The sequence below is a fragment of the Bos indicus genome, chromosome 15 (assembly GCF_029378745.1).
Source record: "Bos indicus isolate NIAB-ARS_2022 breed Sahiwal x Tharparkar chromosome 15, NIAB-ARS_B.indTharparkar_mat_pri_1.0, whole genome shotgun sequence".
Lineage (NCBI taxonomy): Eukaryota > Metazoa > Chordata > Mammalia > Artiodactyla > Bovidae > Bos > Bos indicus.
The window spans coordinates 43,591,457-43,606,835 of record NC_091774.1 but is presented as its reverse complement, the minus strand read 5'-3'; the positions used below and the strand labels follow the sequence as shown (position 1 = coordinate 43,606,835).

At 33.6% G+C, this 15,379-nt stretch overlaps 1 protein-coding gene across 1 annotated transcript in view; it reads left to right on the top strand.

The window, feature by feature from the left end:
- IPO7 (importin 7) overlaps positions 1-15,379 on the top strand; it is a 44,301-nt gene that overhangs the window by 14,968 nt on the left and 13,954 nt on the right. The window contains exons 2-10 of the mRNA XM_019975109.2: positions 648-729; positions 2,762-2,915; positions 4,695-4,853; positions 8,152-8,308; positions 9,466-9,555; positions 11,778-11,872; positions 12,007-12,091; positions 13,990-14,124; positions 14,782-14,881. Coding sequence (XP_019830668.1) covers positions 648-729; positions 2,762-2,915; positions 4,695-4,853; positions 8,152-8,308; positions 9,466-9,555; positions 11,778-11,872; positions 12,007-12,091; positions 13,990-14,124; positions 14,782-14,881 — 1,057 coding nt within the window. The remainder of the gene's footprint in view (positions 1-647; positions 730-2,761; positions 2,916-4,694; positions 4,854-8,151; positions 8,309-9,465; positions 9,556-11,777; positions 11,873-12,006; positions 12,092-13,989; positions 14,125-14,781; positions 14,882-15,379) is intronic.

Below are 15,379 nucleotides of genomic sequence, written 5' to 3'. Positions count from 1 at the left end.
ATGGCATAAAATTTGGCTAATAGAAAATCTCTATAATCCTACCGTCCCAGATATAACTCATTAGCATTTTTGGTGCATTTCATTATTTTCTGTATGTGTTGCATTGTATATTCATGTAAATACATTTATTAAGTCATGCAGTTTATATCCTACTATTATTGTATGTTCAAAGCTATTTTTAAATATAGCATGCATACAGAAAATGATCATGAGGATACAGTTGATTAATTTTCACAAACTGGACACACTTATAAAACAGCTGTATTATGATACAAAATGTTATTAGCACCTTGGAAATGACCCCCTCAGGTTATTAATTTTTGCTCATTTCATTTTTGTCTAGCCACTTAATGGAATATCCCTGGAGAAATTATTACTGAATTGGGGAAATAGGTATCACAGAGGAGACTGTTTGTGAGCTGCTGCCATCAATGTGGTTAGAGGTTCAACAGTATGTAGGCAAATGCAAACATATGAAGGTTTTAGGAGTTAGATTACTGCGTTTTGTGTGTGTTTCTTATATGTGAGTGGTAGGAAATACTGGAACCAGCTAGTGGAGGAGAGCCTTTTGTGCCAGCCAAGTAGTGAAATAAGAGTACTAAGAATATTTATTTGCAGAAATTTAAACTATATTTTTTTATTTGTAGGCACACAAGTCTCTGAATTTTGTTTCAACGCTGCTTCAGATTACTATGTCGGAACAACTGGATTTACCTGTGAGACAGGCAGGCAAGTTTCCTGAATTATTTTCTTGGATATATGTAAATAATGTTTGAAAGGTTCATAGTTGAATAGCAGAAGTGTCTTGGGAAGATCCTTCTGTGATTTTCTTCCCAGAAAATTGATTTGGCCCCCTTGTGTTTACTACGAACTGTCGCAAGTACGTTGGTATCTGGTGGCAGAGTTTAAAGGAATGTGATATTTCACCAAATTAAGAAAAAAGCTGGAAAATTGATGAGGTTTATTGCAAGATTCTCCATATTGTGTTTCCTTCCTTGATGGATGATTCTAAGATACAAACCTCCAGTTATTTGCTTTTACTGTTTTATTTTAACCATTTAAAAGATACTATTTCTTAGTCCCAGTTTTAACAAAATATTAATTCCTTCAGTATCAGAGTCTATGAAAATGTGGCATGCTACTTCTGATATTATCTGTTAATCAGCACAGTAATGGAATTCACATCTTTAATGCTTGTTGTTTATTTGCAGATGCATTTCTTATAGGACATATAAACTGCAAATAACTATTGTTTTGGAAAAACCACTTATATTCTGGAGTTATTTTTTGCTGTTCTTTTTCCTTACACCGATTTTGTTTTTTAAAAAAATTTTTCCACTTACTTTTTTAATGCAAGCACATCCCTTTTCTCTACATAGTGTTAATCCTAAAATTTATATTTTAATGACTAAATGGTTTACCTTAATGTTCCATATGCTCTGAAACCTTTCTCAGTTGTTGGAATTTAATATCAGGTCTGTATGGTTAACAGTTGTATTCCGAGTACCTAAAGAATTGCCTGACACAGTGAAGGTACTCGGTAAATGAATGAATGAATGGAAGTTAGGACTTTTAAAAAATTGGCATATAAATAACACAAATGAGACTTTTGTGTCTATAAAATACAGTAATTTCACTGAACCATGGTCAACAGTAAATCTTTAAAAAAATTTTCTAGTTAAATAGGAAAAGGTTGGTTTGACTATTTTAACTGTCATTTCTCTTTTACTTATGAAGTTGACATTTTCCCCTTTGGATATTTTTTTAGATAAGAATCTTTGCCTTTAAATCTCAAAAGTTTTACTAAGATGTTGAAAGCCTTTGGATTTAGGAAGGATCTTAAGCACCTTAGAAACTTGATTATGTGTTTTAGCAAAATTAAATTCTACTAGAAAGTTGTTTTTTTAGTATGTATAAAGCCAGAAGCAACTGAACTGTGGAATTGGTCCTAATTTTTATAGTATCATCATTACTTTAAAATTTACATCCTTGTAATAACTGAATTATATTGTATAGTGCATGGTATATGGTGGTTTCATTTGTTAGACTTTGAAAGGTACATTTACTGTCTTTGTAGTAGAGCTCAAGCATTCTGGATGGAGTAGAGTGAATCATAAGGTTCTTGCAGTACAGTTCCCACTTGTTTATGTATTTTGTTTGACTAAACACCTTTTAAAATACTGAATCAAAATTGTACAAGTAAGTATATACATCCACTTCTTTGGTGCATTAAGATAGAAAGAAATCCTCAGAGGCTGTTTCTCACAGTTCTAGATTCCAAGATTAAGTAGAAACTTTATTGGTACGTGTATTCAGTTTCGTTTTTTAGAAGTTTCATTTAAAAAACAGACTTGGTAAAACAGCTTTCCTACAGAAAACAGGGTGAAAAGTGTTGTGTGTAAATGCATTGTAAAAACGGTTTTGTTTTAGTTTGCAGACTTACTGCAGTTCAGTTCAGTTTAGTTCAGTTGCTCAGTCGTGTCCAACTCTTTGCAACCCCATGAACCGCAGCACGCCAGGCCTCCCTGTCCATCACCGACTCCCGCAGACTGTATATTTAATAATGACTTTGTGGGTGATTACTGTAGCCAACCTTAGATTTGTGTTTTGTCAACTTTTTAAATAATAGAATACAGTATTCTAGTTTTAAAAGGATAGCTTTACTAGCAGTGGTTGGTCTAAAAGAAAGAAACTTGAGGTGTAGATGCGGGGATGGTTACAGTGCTTTCACATTCTTTTGTCAAATTGATCTATATTTTAGGTGTTATCTATTTGAAAAATATGATAACGCAGTATTGGCCTGATCGGGAAACAGCACCAGGGGATATATCCCCTTATACTATTCCTGAAGAAGATCGACATTGTATTCGAGAAAATATTGTAGAAGCCATTATCCACTCTCCTGAGCTCATCAGGTATGTATGTATTTTAAACTTAACCATTATTTTATTGAAGGTAATAATTTTCAGGGTTTGCAGGAAAGGGAATCTTTCAGCACATAAAAATTGGTTGTTTTGGAGACTTCCCTGGTGATCCAGGGGTTAAGAATCCACTTTACAATGGCAGGGGATGCAGGTTCAGTCCCTGTTTGGGGAACTTTGATCCTACATGTTGTGGAGCAACTAAAGCCTATGTGCCACAACTCCAGAGTCAGTGTGCTGTGACTGAAAGATTCAGCAAGATGCAGCCAAGATCCCTAGTGCTGTAACCAAGACCCAGCGGAGATCCCCCCCAAAGTCTATCCTTTCTGAAGCACAAAACTTAAATGCTGTTACAGGAAAATTAGTTTTTTGTTTTACTTTCTCACTGCAGTTTAATTTTACATTTATTAAAATCCAGAACTTTAAACTTCATGTCAAACTTGTGAAACATACTATGTTTAGATGAAAGGGAGCGTAGAAAACTATAGAATTCTGTCATATACTTTATATTGTATTGATGTTCTGAACAAAACCTATCAGTTGATGGGGATGAAAAAAAATACAATTACCTGCATTTGTAACATTTGTTGGGTTTCTTTGAAATCAGTAGTGATAGTTCTTGCTTAGTGACTTGTTTTTTAAAATTTATTTTTGGCTGCACTGAGTCTTTGTAGCTTTGCTCAGGCTTTCTCTAGCAGCAGTCAGGGGCTACTCTTTGTCGCAGTGTGCTGGCTTCTTATTGTGGACCACAGGCTCTAGGTACTCAGGCTTCAGTAGTTGCAGCATGTGGGCTCAGTTGTTGGCAGCTTGCACGCTCTAGGGCGCATGGGCTTCAGTAGTTGGGGTGCACGGGCTTAGTTGCTCTGCGGCTTGTGGAATCTTCCTGGACCAGGGATCAAGCCTGTGTCCTCCACATTGGCAGGGGAATTCTTATCCACTGCACCACTTGGAAAGTGCAATCCAGTTGCTCAGTTGTGTCTGACTCTTTGCGACCCCATGGACTGCTGCATTCCAGGCTTCCCTATCCATCACCAACTCCCGGAGCTTGCTCAAACTCATGTCCATTGAGTCGGTGATGCCATGCAACCATCTCATCCTCTGTCGTCCCCTTCTCCTCCTGCCTTTAGTCTTTCCCAGCATCAGGGTCTTTTCCAGTGAGTCAGGTCTTTGCATCACGTGGCCAACATATTGGAGCTTCAGCTTCAGCATCAGTCCTTCCAGTGAATATTCAGGACTGATTTCCTTCAGGATTGACTGGTTGGATCTCCTTGCAGTCCAAGGGTCTCTCAAGAGTCCTCTCCAACACCACAATTCAAAAACATCAATTCTTCAGTGCTCAGTTTTCGTTATGGTCCAACTCTCACATTCATACATGACCACTGGAAAAACCATAGCTTTGACTAGATGGACCTTTGTCAGCAAAGTAATGTCTCTGCTTTTTAATATGCTGTCTAAGTTGGTCACAGCTTCTCTTCCAAGGAGCAAGCGTCTTTTAATTTCATGGCTGCAATCACCATCTGCAGTGATTTTGGAGCCCAAGAAATAAAGTCTGTCACTGTTTCCATTGTTTCCCCATCTATTTGCCATGAAGTGATGGGACCAGATGCTATGATCTTAGTTTTTTCAATGTTGATTTTAAAGCCATATATATATATTTGGCTGCTTTGCTTCTTCTTTTGGGCATGTGGGATCTTTCCATTGTGGCGAAGGCTTCTCTAATTATGGCATGGGCTTAGTATTTCTTCCTTCTTATTGTTTATTTTTGACTTTCAGGGTACAGCTTACTACATGCATTCATCATATCATCAAACATGATTATCCAAGTCGCTGGACTGCTATTGTGGACAAAATTGGCTTTTATCTTCAGTCTGACAACAGTGCATGTTGGCTAGGAATTCTTCTTTGCCTCTATCAGCTTGTGAAAAATTATGAGTAAGTATCTCTCAATTCCTATAGTTCTGAGAAGTAGAAAAAGCTTGGGAAATTTAAGCTAATCGGTTTGAACGACTTAAAGTTTCATTTGATCTGTATACCAAAGTTAGTGAATTACATGTTGATTTTAATTGTGTCTTCGTTTTGAAATAGCATTCTTGTTTTAATTCTGCAGTCTCTTCTGTTGATTCAGCTGTGAAACTCATTGTGCCCTTTCTTCTTAATCATCTATTTGCCTATTCAAAACCTAAGTTATCTATAACTCTTCTATATAGACTCCTCAATTGTGCTGATAATAGGCCTAAAGATAAGCTTTTTTTAAGATGTGAAAGGGGTCAGAGTACACTGAGCTTTAGAGCTCTTTTCCTGGCTTTCTGTAACTTTTTATCTTAATTTGAGTTCTTGCTAAGTTTCAAGAACCTACCTCTAATTCTTTAAGAAGAATGTGTTGGAAATTCATTTGATCATTTTTTAATCATTGTGTTTGAAGGATTCATAGTCATCTGCTTCAGTGTTGGTGTATTTGAGCAAATTATAGTCTGTGTAAGTACTTAGTATCAGTAAGAAAGATTTAGGGATCATTTTAGACCTGGGTTTAGGGATCAGGAAAAAAAACATCTAACCTTGGAAGTTGAGGTAGCACTAAAAGTAGTGAGGTGTAGCACTAAAAGTAGTAAGCCTAATGTTGTTGAGGTTTCTCTCTTAAGTGTGTGGTGAAAATAATGAAATTGGTAGGCACTTGAAAATTTTGATGTTAGAAAATTAAAGAAGAAGGAACACTACACCATGATGGTGGCTTTATTTCTAGTCCTAACAGCTACACATTGTGAGCCCTCTAACTCTGGGGCTTGAAGTTAGCCTCTGATATCCTTTCTGGGTCCCACTCAAAGTAGCTGATGAACTGCTGCTTTTGTTCTGAGCAGGAAAGAAATATACCATTTACAGCATTGGTACTGGTGTTTTCTTGTGTTCCCACCAGCTACCCATCTTCCTGCTAAGGGATGTTCCAGCTGTTGCTCCAACCTCTGTCGGAGTGCCAGTTGTTGTAGTTCTGGTAAGTGAGTGACTGAGAGAGAATAATAATAACAAGCTGTCATTGTCATTGAGAAGGTTCAAGTCTCTCCTGCCCTGTAATCTTTAGTAGGAGAGAGTATGATAGGGATTTTTTAAATGGAAAACATAGGAGACTGCTGCAGTGGTGGAATTTCAGTTTATTTTCAGCCAGTGTTTGTGGAGCACAAGGTGTTCACAAGGGGCCTGTGTGGACTAAAGCAGTTCTACGAAAATGCATGCAGAAATCGAAAGTTGTGATGGCCTTCAGGAGCATAGATCCTTAGGAAATGCTTGTCAGTTGAAGGAGCATAGAAGGAACATTTGAAGAGAAAGATATGTCACACCACATGGAGTGAGCAAATAAAGACGCCGAGGCAGAAATGAGACACTGTCTTTAGTGGGTAGTGAGGAGACCACTGACTGGTATGGCTAACTTCTGGTGAGAGATTGGGGTTCGTTTTAAATTAGTAAATTGGGACCTTGTTAAAAGACGGTTTTGAATGCCAAGATGGGGAATTTGCATGTGATCTTTTACATGCAAATTGACTTACTTCTTTTTTTAAAGAGGAAAGTGATTGGCTAGTTTTTGAGAATTCCCTGAGTATGGTTCACCAGATTGACACTGATAATAGGCTTTTATTTAAGAGGTGAGCTCCACATCCTATTCCTCCACCATCTTGATCGCTCCGTAGGCTTTTATTGGTATCACATTTTCATGCTTTCAGGAGCTTTCAGGTCTTATGGAATAGTATTTGTATCCTTCCATAAATTATTTTCATACTCAAACCCATTCCATTTTAAGACATTCTTCTCTCCTAACTCCCTCTCTGCACTGAGTGGTGGCCTGGAAGTTGGATGGTACAATATCTAAACTAATGAGTATGAAAATAATAATGTGGGCGATCACTGGATTAGATAATGGAGAGAGGGTTGCATAATATAGTTCTCCTCTTTGTTGTTACAAGATAATATTGTCAGTAATTAATACAGCTTGTCTAATCAAATTGGAGAGTGCAAATGGCTTCCTCTTGTAAATCGTTACTGTTTTTATTGACTCAAAGAAATGTTCAGGTAACCTTTAAATGTATACTAGGTGTAATTTCTCAGCATATCAAATAATATTTAAAACTGTCAGTTAATTGTTTAATCTCAAATCATTATTAGCATGAGCATTGCTCTTATTTTAATCTTGGCAGTTTACTTTGCTTCTCGTTTCACCCAGTGGAAAAAACACTCCTGCCTTTTAGGAATGTCTACCTTTACCTTTAAAAACGTACTAACACACTCAATTCTTAGATACATTTTCTCCCTTTAGAAAAGCTAGTGGTAGATAAAACTGGGGTCTGATAGGGGAAATCAGTTACTTAATTAAAAAAAAAAAAGCCAGTAGACCTTTTAATAGTACTGTTAAAATGCTAAGGATCTCTACGGGGGAATGTCTCAGTTAGTCAGCACTTGTTTACTCATATCTTTGAAGCAAAATGTAAGTCAGAATTCAGGATTTTTCAAAGTTTACAAAGGTTTAACAAGGTTCACATAATATATTTTCTATTGAAATCTATACCAGTATCCAGGAATCAAACATTATTTTTTATACATGCTATAAGTATATGAATATTTAGTCCAAATGGGATAAACAGAGATCATCAATATCCTGTTGAGGTCAGGCTTTGTTGCCAGAAAGGTTACAAATTTATAGTGGTAACATGTCACTACAGTGATTTATAGTGCTTTTAGAAATAGAATATTTTCTGCTTTACAGATGCCATTTCTTCCGTAATGCTTTTGGTGTATAAATCACATCAGCTCCTAATGTTTAAAAACCAAATCATTGTAGCTCCTCAGTTGTATCAGAATTCACAGTTAGTGATAACATAGTGAAATGGTTAAAGGGCAGATCCTGAATCTGCTAAGGTTCATACCTAGATTTATATATTGGGGAAGATATTTAACTACTCTGTGCCTCAGTTTCCTCAGCTATAGAAGTGAGAATATTAATGAGGCCTTGGAGGTTATTTACCTCATAATAAATACTCAGTAAATTTTAGATGTTCTCTTGTTATTTGAGGTTTTTCTCAAGTTGCTTTTTACCTATGGTTAAATTCCATAATAGGTTTTTCTTCTAGGACTATAAAATTGCTTAGAAAATATTTGCTTTTATCTGTATAAACAGGCAAGTAGTTTATATTTATAAATAAAATTGTAAATAAATTCTCACAGAATTAGTTTATATTCCTACCCAAAGGTATAAGAAACCAGAGGAACGGAGTCCATTGGTAGCAGCAATGCAGCATTTCCTGCCAGTTTTAAAGGACCGTTTTATCCAGCTTCTTTCTGATCAGTCTGATCAATCTGTTCTCATTCAGAAACAAATTTTCAAGATCTTCTATGCTCTTGTTCAGGTAATTTTTATAAAGTAGTTTTTAATATATAAAGTCCACTATCATTTGGCACCATTAATGATGGTAAAGAATATCTTTCAGCTTAAGAATTCACAAAACTGAAAATCAGTTCTTAGAGTTTACATCTGACATGTGCTTTGTCATGCCATATATGTGTAGATTGTCCCACTAATTACAAAACCTATTCCTAAGCTTGACACAAAATGATTAATACTGTGGATTTGACTTTATATATTCTAAATCTTCCTGGGATAAAAGACCCAACTAAGGAAATGGTGGTATCTATAGTCTCAGTGGACTGTAATTACTTATGAAACAGAGTTTTCGATTAGGATTAAAATTCTTGCTCTTCTTGTGCCACATGGCCAAGAGAGATTTGTCTCATCTGCCAGAGTCTTTGGTTCAATTCATACCATTACTTATTTTTTATAAATCTCATTTAAATAGACTTTATTTCCACTAAGGTTATTATAACGGACTGCCATTGTTTGGTTGGATTTTTCATGCTATTGCTAGATCTTTAAAGATAATCTAATATCTTTCTAATGACTCCTTATACAATTTTTAAAGAAATGAAAGTTCTTTTCATAAGTTATTCTAGGGCATAGGACCCAATTGATTTTTTGAGACTAGCATATCCTGAAATCAAAATATAGTACTGGCTCATTTGTGAAAATAGAGGTCCTGAAATGCTAAATAGGATATTGATTTTAAGTTCCTATTAAGTGATATGATTTACCCCAGAAACATGAGAATGTCAAGAGTGAAAAACCAGTTTTTGTGATTAAGTTTTATGTTATGCAAAAAGAGACCTGTAAACAATCTTTAAGGATGGTAGATAAAGTATTTGATAAAATAATCATTTCTGCTTTAAAAAAAATTAACAAGTATCCTGGAATAGAAATTTCCTTAACTCAATAAAAGATATCGTACCTTATGGTGAAAATTAGATGTATTCCCAGAAATTTGGGAATCAGGCAAGAATGCTCACTGTCTTTGCCACAGTTGACCATTGTACATAAACTAACCAAATCAGCCAGATGAGAAATTTGCCTATCTACTAAAAGAGGAAATGTGGATTGCATGAAGTACGTTTTAGGTTTTATAAAGAGTAAAAGGTAAAGATTTTAAAATATTGATTCTTGATTTTAATTTAGTATACATTACCACTGGAGCTGATAAACCAACAGAATCTGACAGAATGGATAGAAATTTTAAAGACTGTTGTGAACAGGGATGTACCTAATGTAAGTGTATTTCCTATATCACTGAACTTAAATATTTAGTTACCTTTTGAGAATTTTAATTGATATTTTCTAAAACATTCTTTGTGAATGTATGTATTTTGTGATGCAAGTTTTTCTAAATACATGTTTCATTTGTTTATATATGTGAGTATATTAAGGGAAAAATTATAAAGGTTGTTATGTGTATTATTTAAGGTGCTTATATATAGCTTATTTTTTCCATCCTAATTCTCTGTTCTTCAGTTTTTAACTGAGTTCATAAAATGTATCACCTGACATAGTTAGGAATTTTTTTTCTTATAGTGAGAACTTTTAAATATACTGTCCTAGCAACCTTCAGATAAACAATATTTTTTTGTTATTTATTATTTATCAAATCTATAGATACCGTGTCCCCAGAATTTATTTATCATATACCTGGAAATTTGTACCTTTACACCATCTTCCAAAACTTACTGTAGTAAACATTTTGCAGTTTATACATATATCAAATTATTCTGTTTATACCTTAAAACTAACACAATGTTAGATATCAATTATATCTCAAAAAGAAACAAAGAGCCTGTAGCTGGATTTTAATCTAGTGATTTGTCAGACTTGGATGAACTGAAGAAGAACTTGATTTACAAGTTGGTCAGACTTTGTTGTTAGTTATATTACTTGGTTTTAAAATAACAACCTTATAGAGATCTAACTCAAATACCATAAAATTCACTATTTTAGTGTACAATTCATTGGTTTTTCAGTCCCATAAACAGAATTGTCCATAAAAAAAAATCTTATTTTTTTCACATTTAATAACAATTTTTTAAATAACCACAATTTTTCTTTATAATCTAGTTTTCTAGAGAGGTAGCGAATTTTCAATTCCTGAATCCCTAGTGTGTTTTAAGTACTTTTGCATACCTTGCTTATCTAATGTTCAAAAAAAAAAAAATCCTGAATTTATTTAAACAGAGGCATAGAAGGGTTATGTAATTTACCAACATAATTTTTTTTAGTGGAATAAGTGAGACTAATCTGTTTTGTAATTTAGTTTGCATTTTAGTGCTCAAATTTTTATTTTAAAAATACACTGAAGAAGTAAATAGGACCTTCCTTCCACTCCATAGAAAAGTGATTTGATGAGTTATTTTCTGTACACATTTAATAGGTATAAAATATAACTTTGAGTTTTCATAACTATATTCTGCATCTTTTTTGGTATCATTTGTAATAATAAACATGCACATATAAGTAAACAGTTTGAGTTGTAGCAGTCATATTCACTCAAATAACCAGCACCTAGAATATTTGCTCATGGCTGGATCTAGTCATTCTACCATCACCATTCTAATTTCTAGCACCATATATTAATTTTGCCTGCATAGAATCTAATAAAAAGGTGATTTTTTTTTGTATCTACTTTTACTTAATATACTTATGATGCATTCATGTTGTGTTATGGTAGTTCCTTTTTATTGACAAGTGGTATCCCATTGTAAGGATGTTCTATATTTATTTACAAGTTAATGTGTATCTGGGTGGTTTCAAGATTTTAGTGTTACAAATAAGGCTGCTATGAATGTATATGTTTAATTTTATAAATAACTTCCAAAGTAGTTGTATCATTGCTGTCACTGGCAGTGTATGGAAGTTTTGGTTGTTTCACAGTCTCATTTCTTTGTCTTTAAAAATATGTCATGACTGTCTTAGGTCAGTAATACAATGAGCCAGTTCATTCTTTTAATGGTTGTGTAGTAGTCTGTTATGGATGTTCCGTAATTAAACATCTCCTTATTAATGAGTGTTTAGTTCTTGGCATTTTTCTCTGTTACAAATAGTTTTGTAAATGAATATTTTCATCTGTTTATATATTTAAACTAGTATTTCTGAAAGTAGATTTTTTAAATGGAGCTTTTTGTGCCCTTTTGATTTGTGCCCTTTAACTATACTGGTTTTAGTTAAGCTGCTTGCCCAGGCCTTTATTTGTATTATTTGGATCATGACTAAAATGTTTTTGAGTTTAAACTTTTATACGACTTTGAAAAAGCATGTCCTTTGTAACTAAGTAGTGAAGCAAAACGCCTCTTATAAACAAAGGTTAGTACTTTTCCAAGTATATCGTTTTATAATGAGGCCAATGTTGGAGGAGCATTCATGTTTTTGTGAATCTGTTCTGAACTCACTCTGTATTCCTTTTAGATTATGTTGTCTGTCATTAAATAAATGTCTCTTTAAAGGAAACACTTCAAGTTGAAGAAGATGATAGACCTGAGTTACCATGGTGGAAATGTAAGAAGTGGGCTTTACATATCTTAGCAAGGCTTTTTGAAAGGTAAACACTTCTCACTATGTGATAACTTAAGTTTTTTTTTTTTTTTTTTTCAATCTTCACGATTTGGTACTATTTTAATAAGTGTTGATATAAAACATTATAAAGACATGATGGGCATTTTAATGTTCTTTTAGGTATGGAAGTCCTGGCAATGTTTCCAAAGAGTATAATGAATTTGCTGAAGTATTTCTGAAAGCATTTGCTGTTGGTGTCCAACAAGTAAGTTTAACATAATTTTTCCATGTAAAAACATGGCGCTGTTAATTTATCTTGCTTATTTCTAGTTTCTTTGTCATCCAAAGATTGCATGTAGCAGTCTTTAACATCTTGAACACTGTAGTTAGCAAATGTTTTGGTCTCAGGACTTCCTTACAATCTGGATAATGGATTGTATTATATGTAATGATATTTACTGTTTTAAAAACTGAGATAAAATTTAACAGTATTAATTTATTTAAAAGTAATAGCAAATCTGCCACATATTAATAGAATACATGTTTTTTGTTGTTGTTGTTGAAAATAGCTCTTTTCCAAAATGAAAAATTTTTAGCAGGAGGAAATGGCATCGTTGCACATTTTTACTAATATCTTTAATGTCTGCCTTACTAAAAGGTAGCCATATACCACATCTGCCTCTCTATTCATTGTTTTAATTTTTTCTAATGGAAGTAAATAAAGATTATTTGGTCTCAAAGATAAGTTGGAAAAGAAAAGACTGATTTAATATACTTTACACATAATTGTGGAAATTTTTTATATCATGCCAACATTTGACAGTGGTATTTTCTTAAAGGTTAATTGCAATGTAGAGTTTGAAACTATAGCAATAAACATCTCATATTCTGTTATATTAACATTCATTGGTTTGGTATTGTACTTTGAATGGGTCTTTTATCCATGTATGATTTTGTAATCCTGCCTTGGTCATTGGAAAATATTGACTTAGTGGGTCAGTGGCAATTTTCTGAATGTTAATTGATTTCATTATGTAACTTTAAAAATTTTCATTCATTCATATCACCACTGATCTTATCAGAAGTATCTTTAAATATTTAAAAGCTGTCAAGTGGAACTAAGTGGTGGGTGTAAGATTTTGAGAATTCTAGTTTTGCTTGAAGTCTTGGATTTTAATACCAGTAACATATTCTCACTTCGGTGAGAGGCTCATTTTGTTCATTTTTGAGGAAAAAAAAAATCTGCCATATACACAAGTCTAAATAACCATAATTTTATCAATCAGTTTTTCGTTCAAGCTTATGGTATTTGTTGGAAAAAACTTTTTCATTTCTGACTCTTGTTTCTCTTGGAAATTAATCTTTCGCCTTTTACTGAAGGTTTGCCTAGGGAGGGATAGGCAAGTGTTGCTTCATTTTTTTTGAGGCCTTGTGAGATAAACAACGCCCCCCAAAAAAGCTGTTTCCGCTTTTCTTCCAAGCATTGTACTTTGGTATGTAGCAGAAGTGCTGCATGTATGCATTACTGGTTCGTGAAGGACATTCCTAAGGAAAGTTTGTTCTGTGACTATGTGGCTGTAAAGAATATGGTGGCTGCTAGTACACTTTATCCCGCTCTGTTGACTCATGTTGGGCCCCTGAAGTTTTACCACCACCACTTTTGTATCACTGATGCAAGTGTCAACATAGTAAAAATGGCAAATAATGACTGAGCATTATTACAAAAATAGTTTTGACCTGTCAGACCCTCTGAGGTCATATTTCAACAACTGCTATTCTCAAATATCAAAGATGAATAAGAACTCTTAGCAGACATTAATTGCTTAAATGGTTTGGGTAAGATTTTCCTAAAAGTTGATTTTAACAATATAGTGCTGTCTCAGTGGTGTATTCATAAATAGCATATGATTTTTTCTTCTTGTATTTAATCCTTTATGTACTCATAAAGAAACTCATCTTTTGATGTACAATGTTACCTCAATTTGTTTATTTTACTTTGGGAATAAATATAGTTCTCCAATACATAATTTAAAAAATTCCTTTTTAATAGAATCTGGTGGTTATTTTATGATGATGATCTGGGTAGTGTCAGATGTTTTTGCTAGCTTGTAAATGGTTAAACTCTATTTAAGCTTTGGGTTTTGATCAAATTTTTTTTCAAAGGTTTTATTGAAGGTGTTATATCAGTACAAGGAGAAGCAATATATGGCTCCCCGAGTTTTACAACAGACGTTAAATTATATTAATCAAGGAGTTTCCCATGCTCTCACCTGGAAGAATCTGAAGCCTCATATACAAGTAACAATTTTCTATCTGAACTATTTTTCTAGAAAATATAATGGAAATAACATTAATTATCAAAAAGGTTGAAAAAATCCATTTTTTAATGTGTGTTACTTGGTCTAGTTCTGATAGTTTTATATTAGAAAAATAAAGTAACACCCTGAAAAACTTTATAAAAGATATTTTGTGAATATTCAGTTTATTTGTTTAATCTGAAACTATTATCTAAAAATTTGCCTTCAAGTTCTGACTGTTAGATCATGATTAGTTTAACATGACTAGTTAACATGTAATTTGGAATAGACAAAGGACTATTTCACCAAATTACTTTTGAGGCTAATTGGCTTATGTATTGTTTCCAGTAGTGTATTTGCTTTGTTTTTAACTGTAGGGTTTGATGGACTAAAACTTCACTTTGTATTTTCTAAGAATACTTAATTGCTATCTGTGTATGTATAGGCTTATTTTATGACACGTGCCTTACCCTTGTTGCACAGAGGGTAAGATTATGTACGTTGGTGGTTGATCTGAGAATGCATTTTAATGCATTTATATTTTACTAAAGTTTGATATTAAGCTTTAAAACACATGCTGTAGAGTTATTTTTATTTTAGCACTTATTAGAAATTTGAAAACTGAATTAAGGTTACTTTCTTAACTTTTAAATTGCAGGGCATTATCCAAGATGTTATTTTTCCATTGATGTGCTATACAGATGCTGATGAGGAACTTTGGCAAGAAGACCCTTATGAATATATACGCATGAAGTTTGGTGAGGACATTTTACTTTTTTAGAGACAAAATATGTCAGTAGTTAAGGTTCTATATGATAAACCTTGAATATTAAGGCCTCACCTTTGGAACTGAAAAATCTTCCATTATTTTAATATAATTTATCCATTGTTAAGTCATTTGGGAAGCTTTTCATTAGTTTGGTCATTTGATAATGATAATCCTCATTTTTAGCAGATGTAAATACAATAGTGTTAGTAGGTTATGACTGTTGGATATACCTCTGGCACATGCCAGAACTGTTAGAAATTCAAGGGTACGCCTTAACACTAAGTATCTGAACTGTGCTTTTGGATCCCATGTCAGTCATCATGTGTATGGAAGTTGAGAAGACGCATACGGGAAGCTGGAGTCATACGGAGTCTCTGCATGGAACTAAAGAATTGTAATTTGGCTAATGTTGAGTATTAGTCTTTCTTCCTACCAAAATCTTACGTACTTTCAGTAGTTGGTATTTTTGTGACCCCATTGTGAAAAT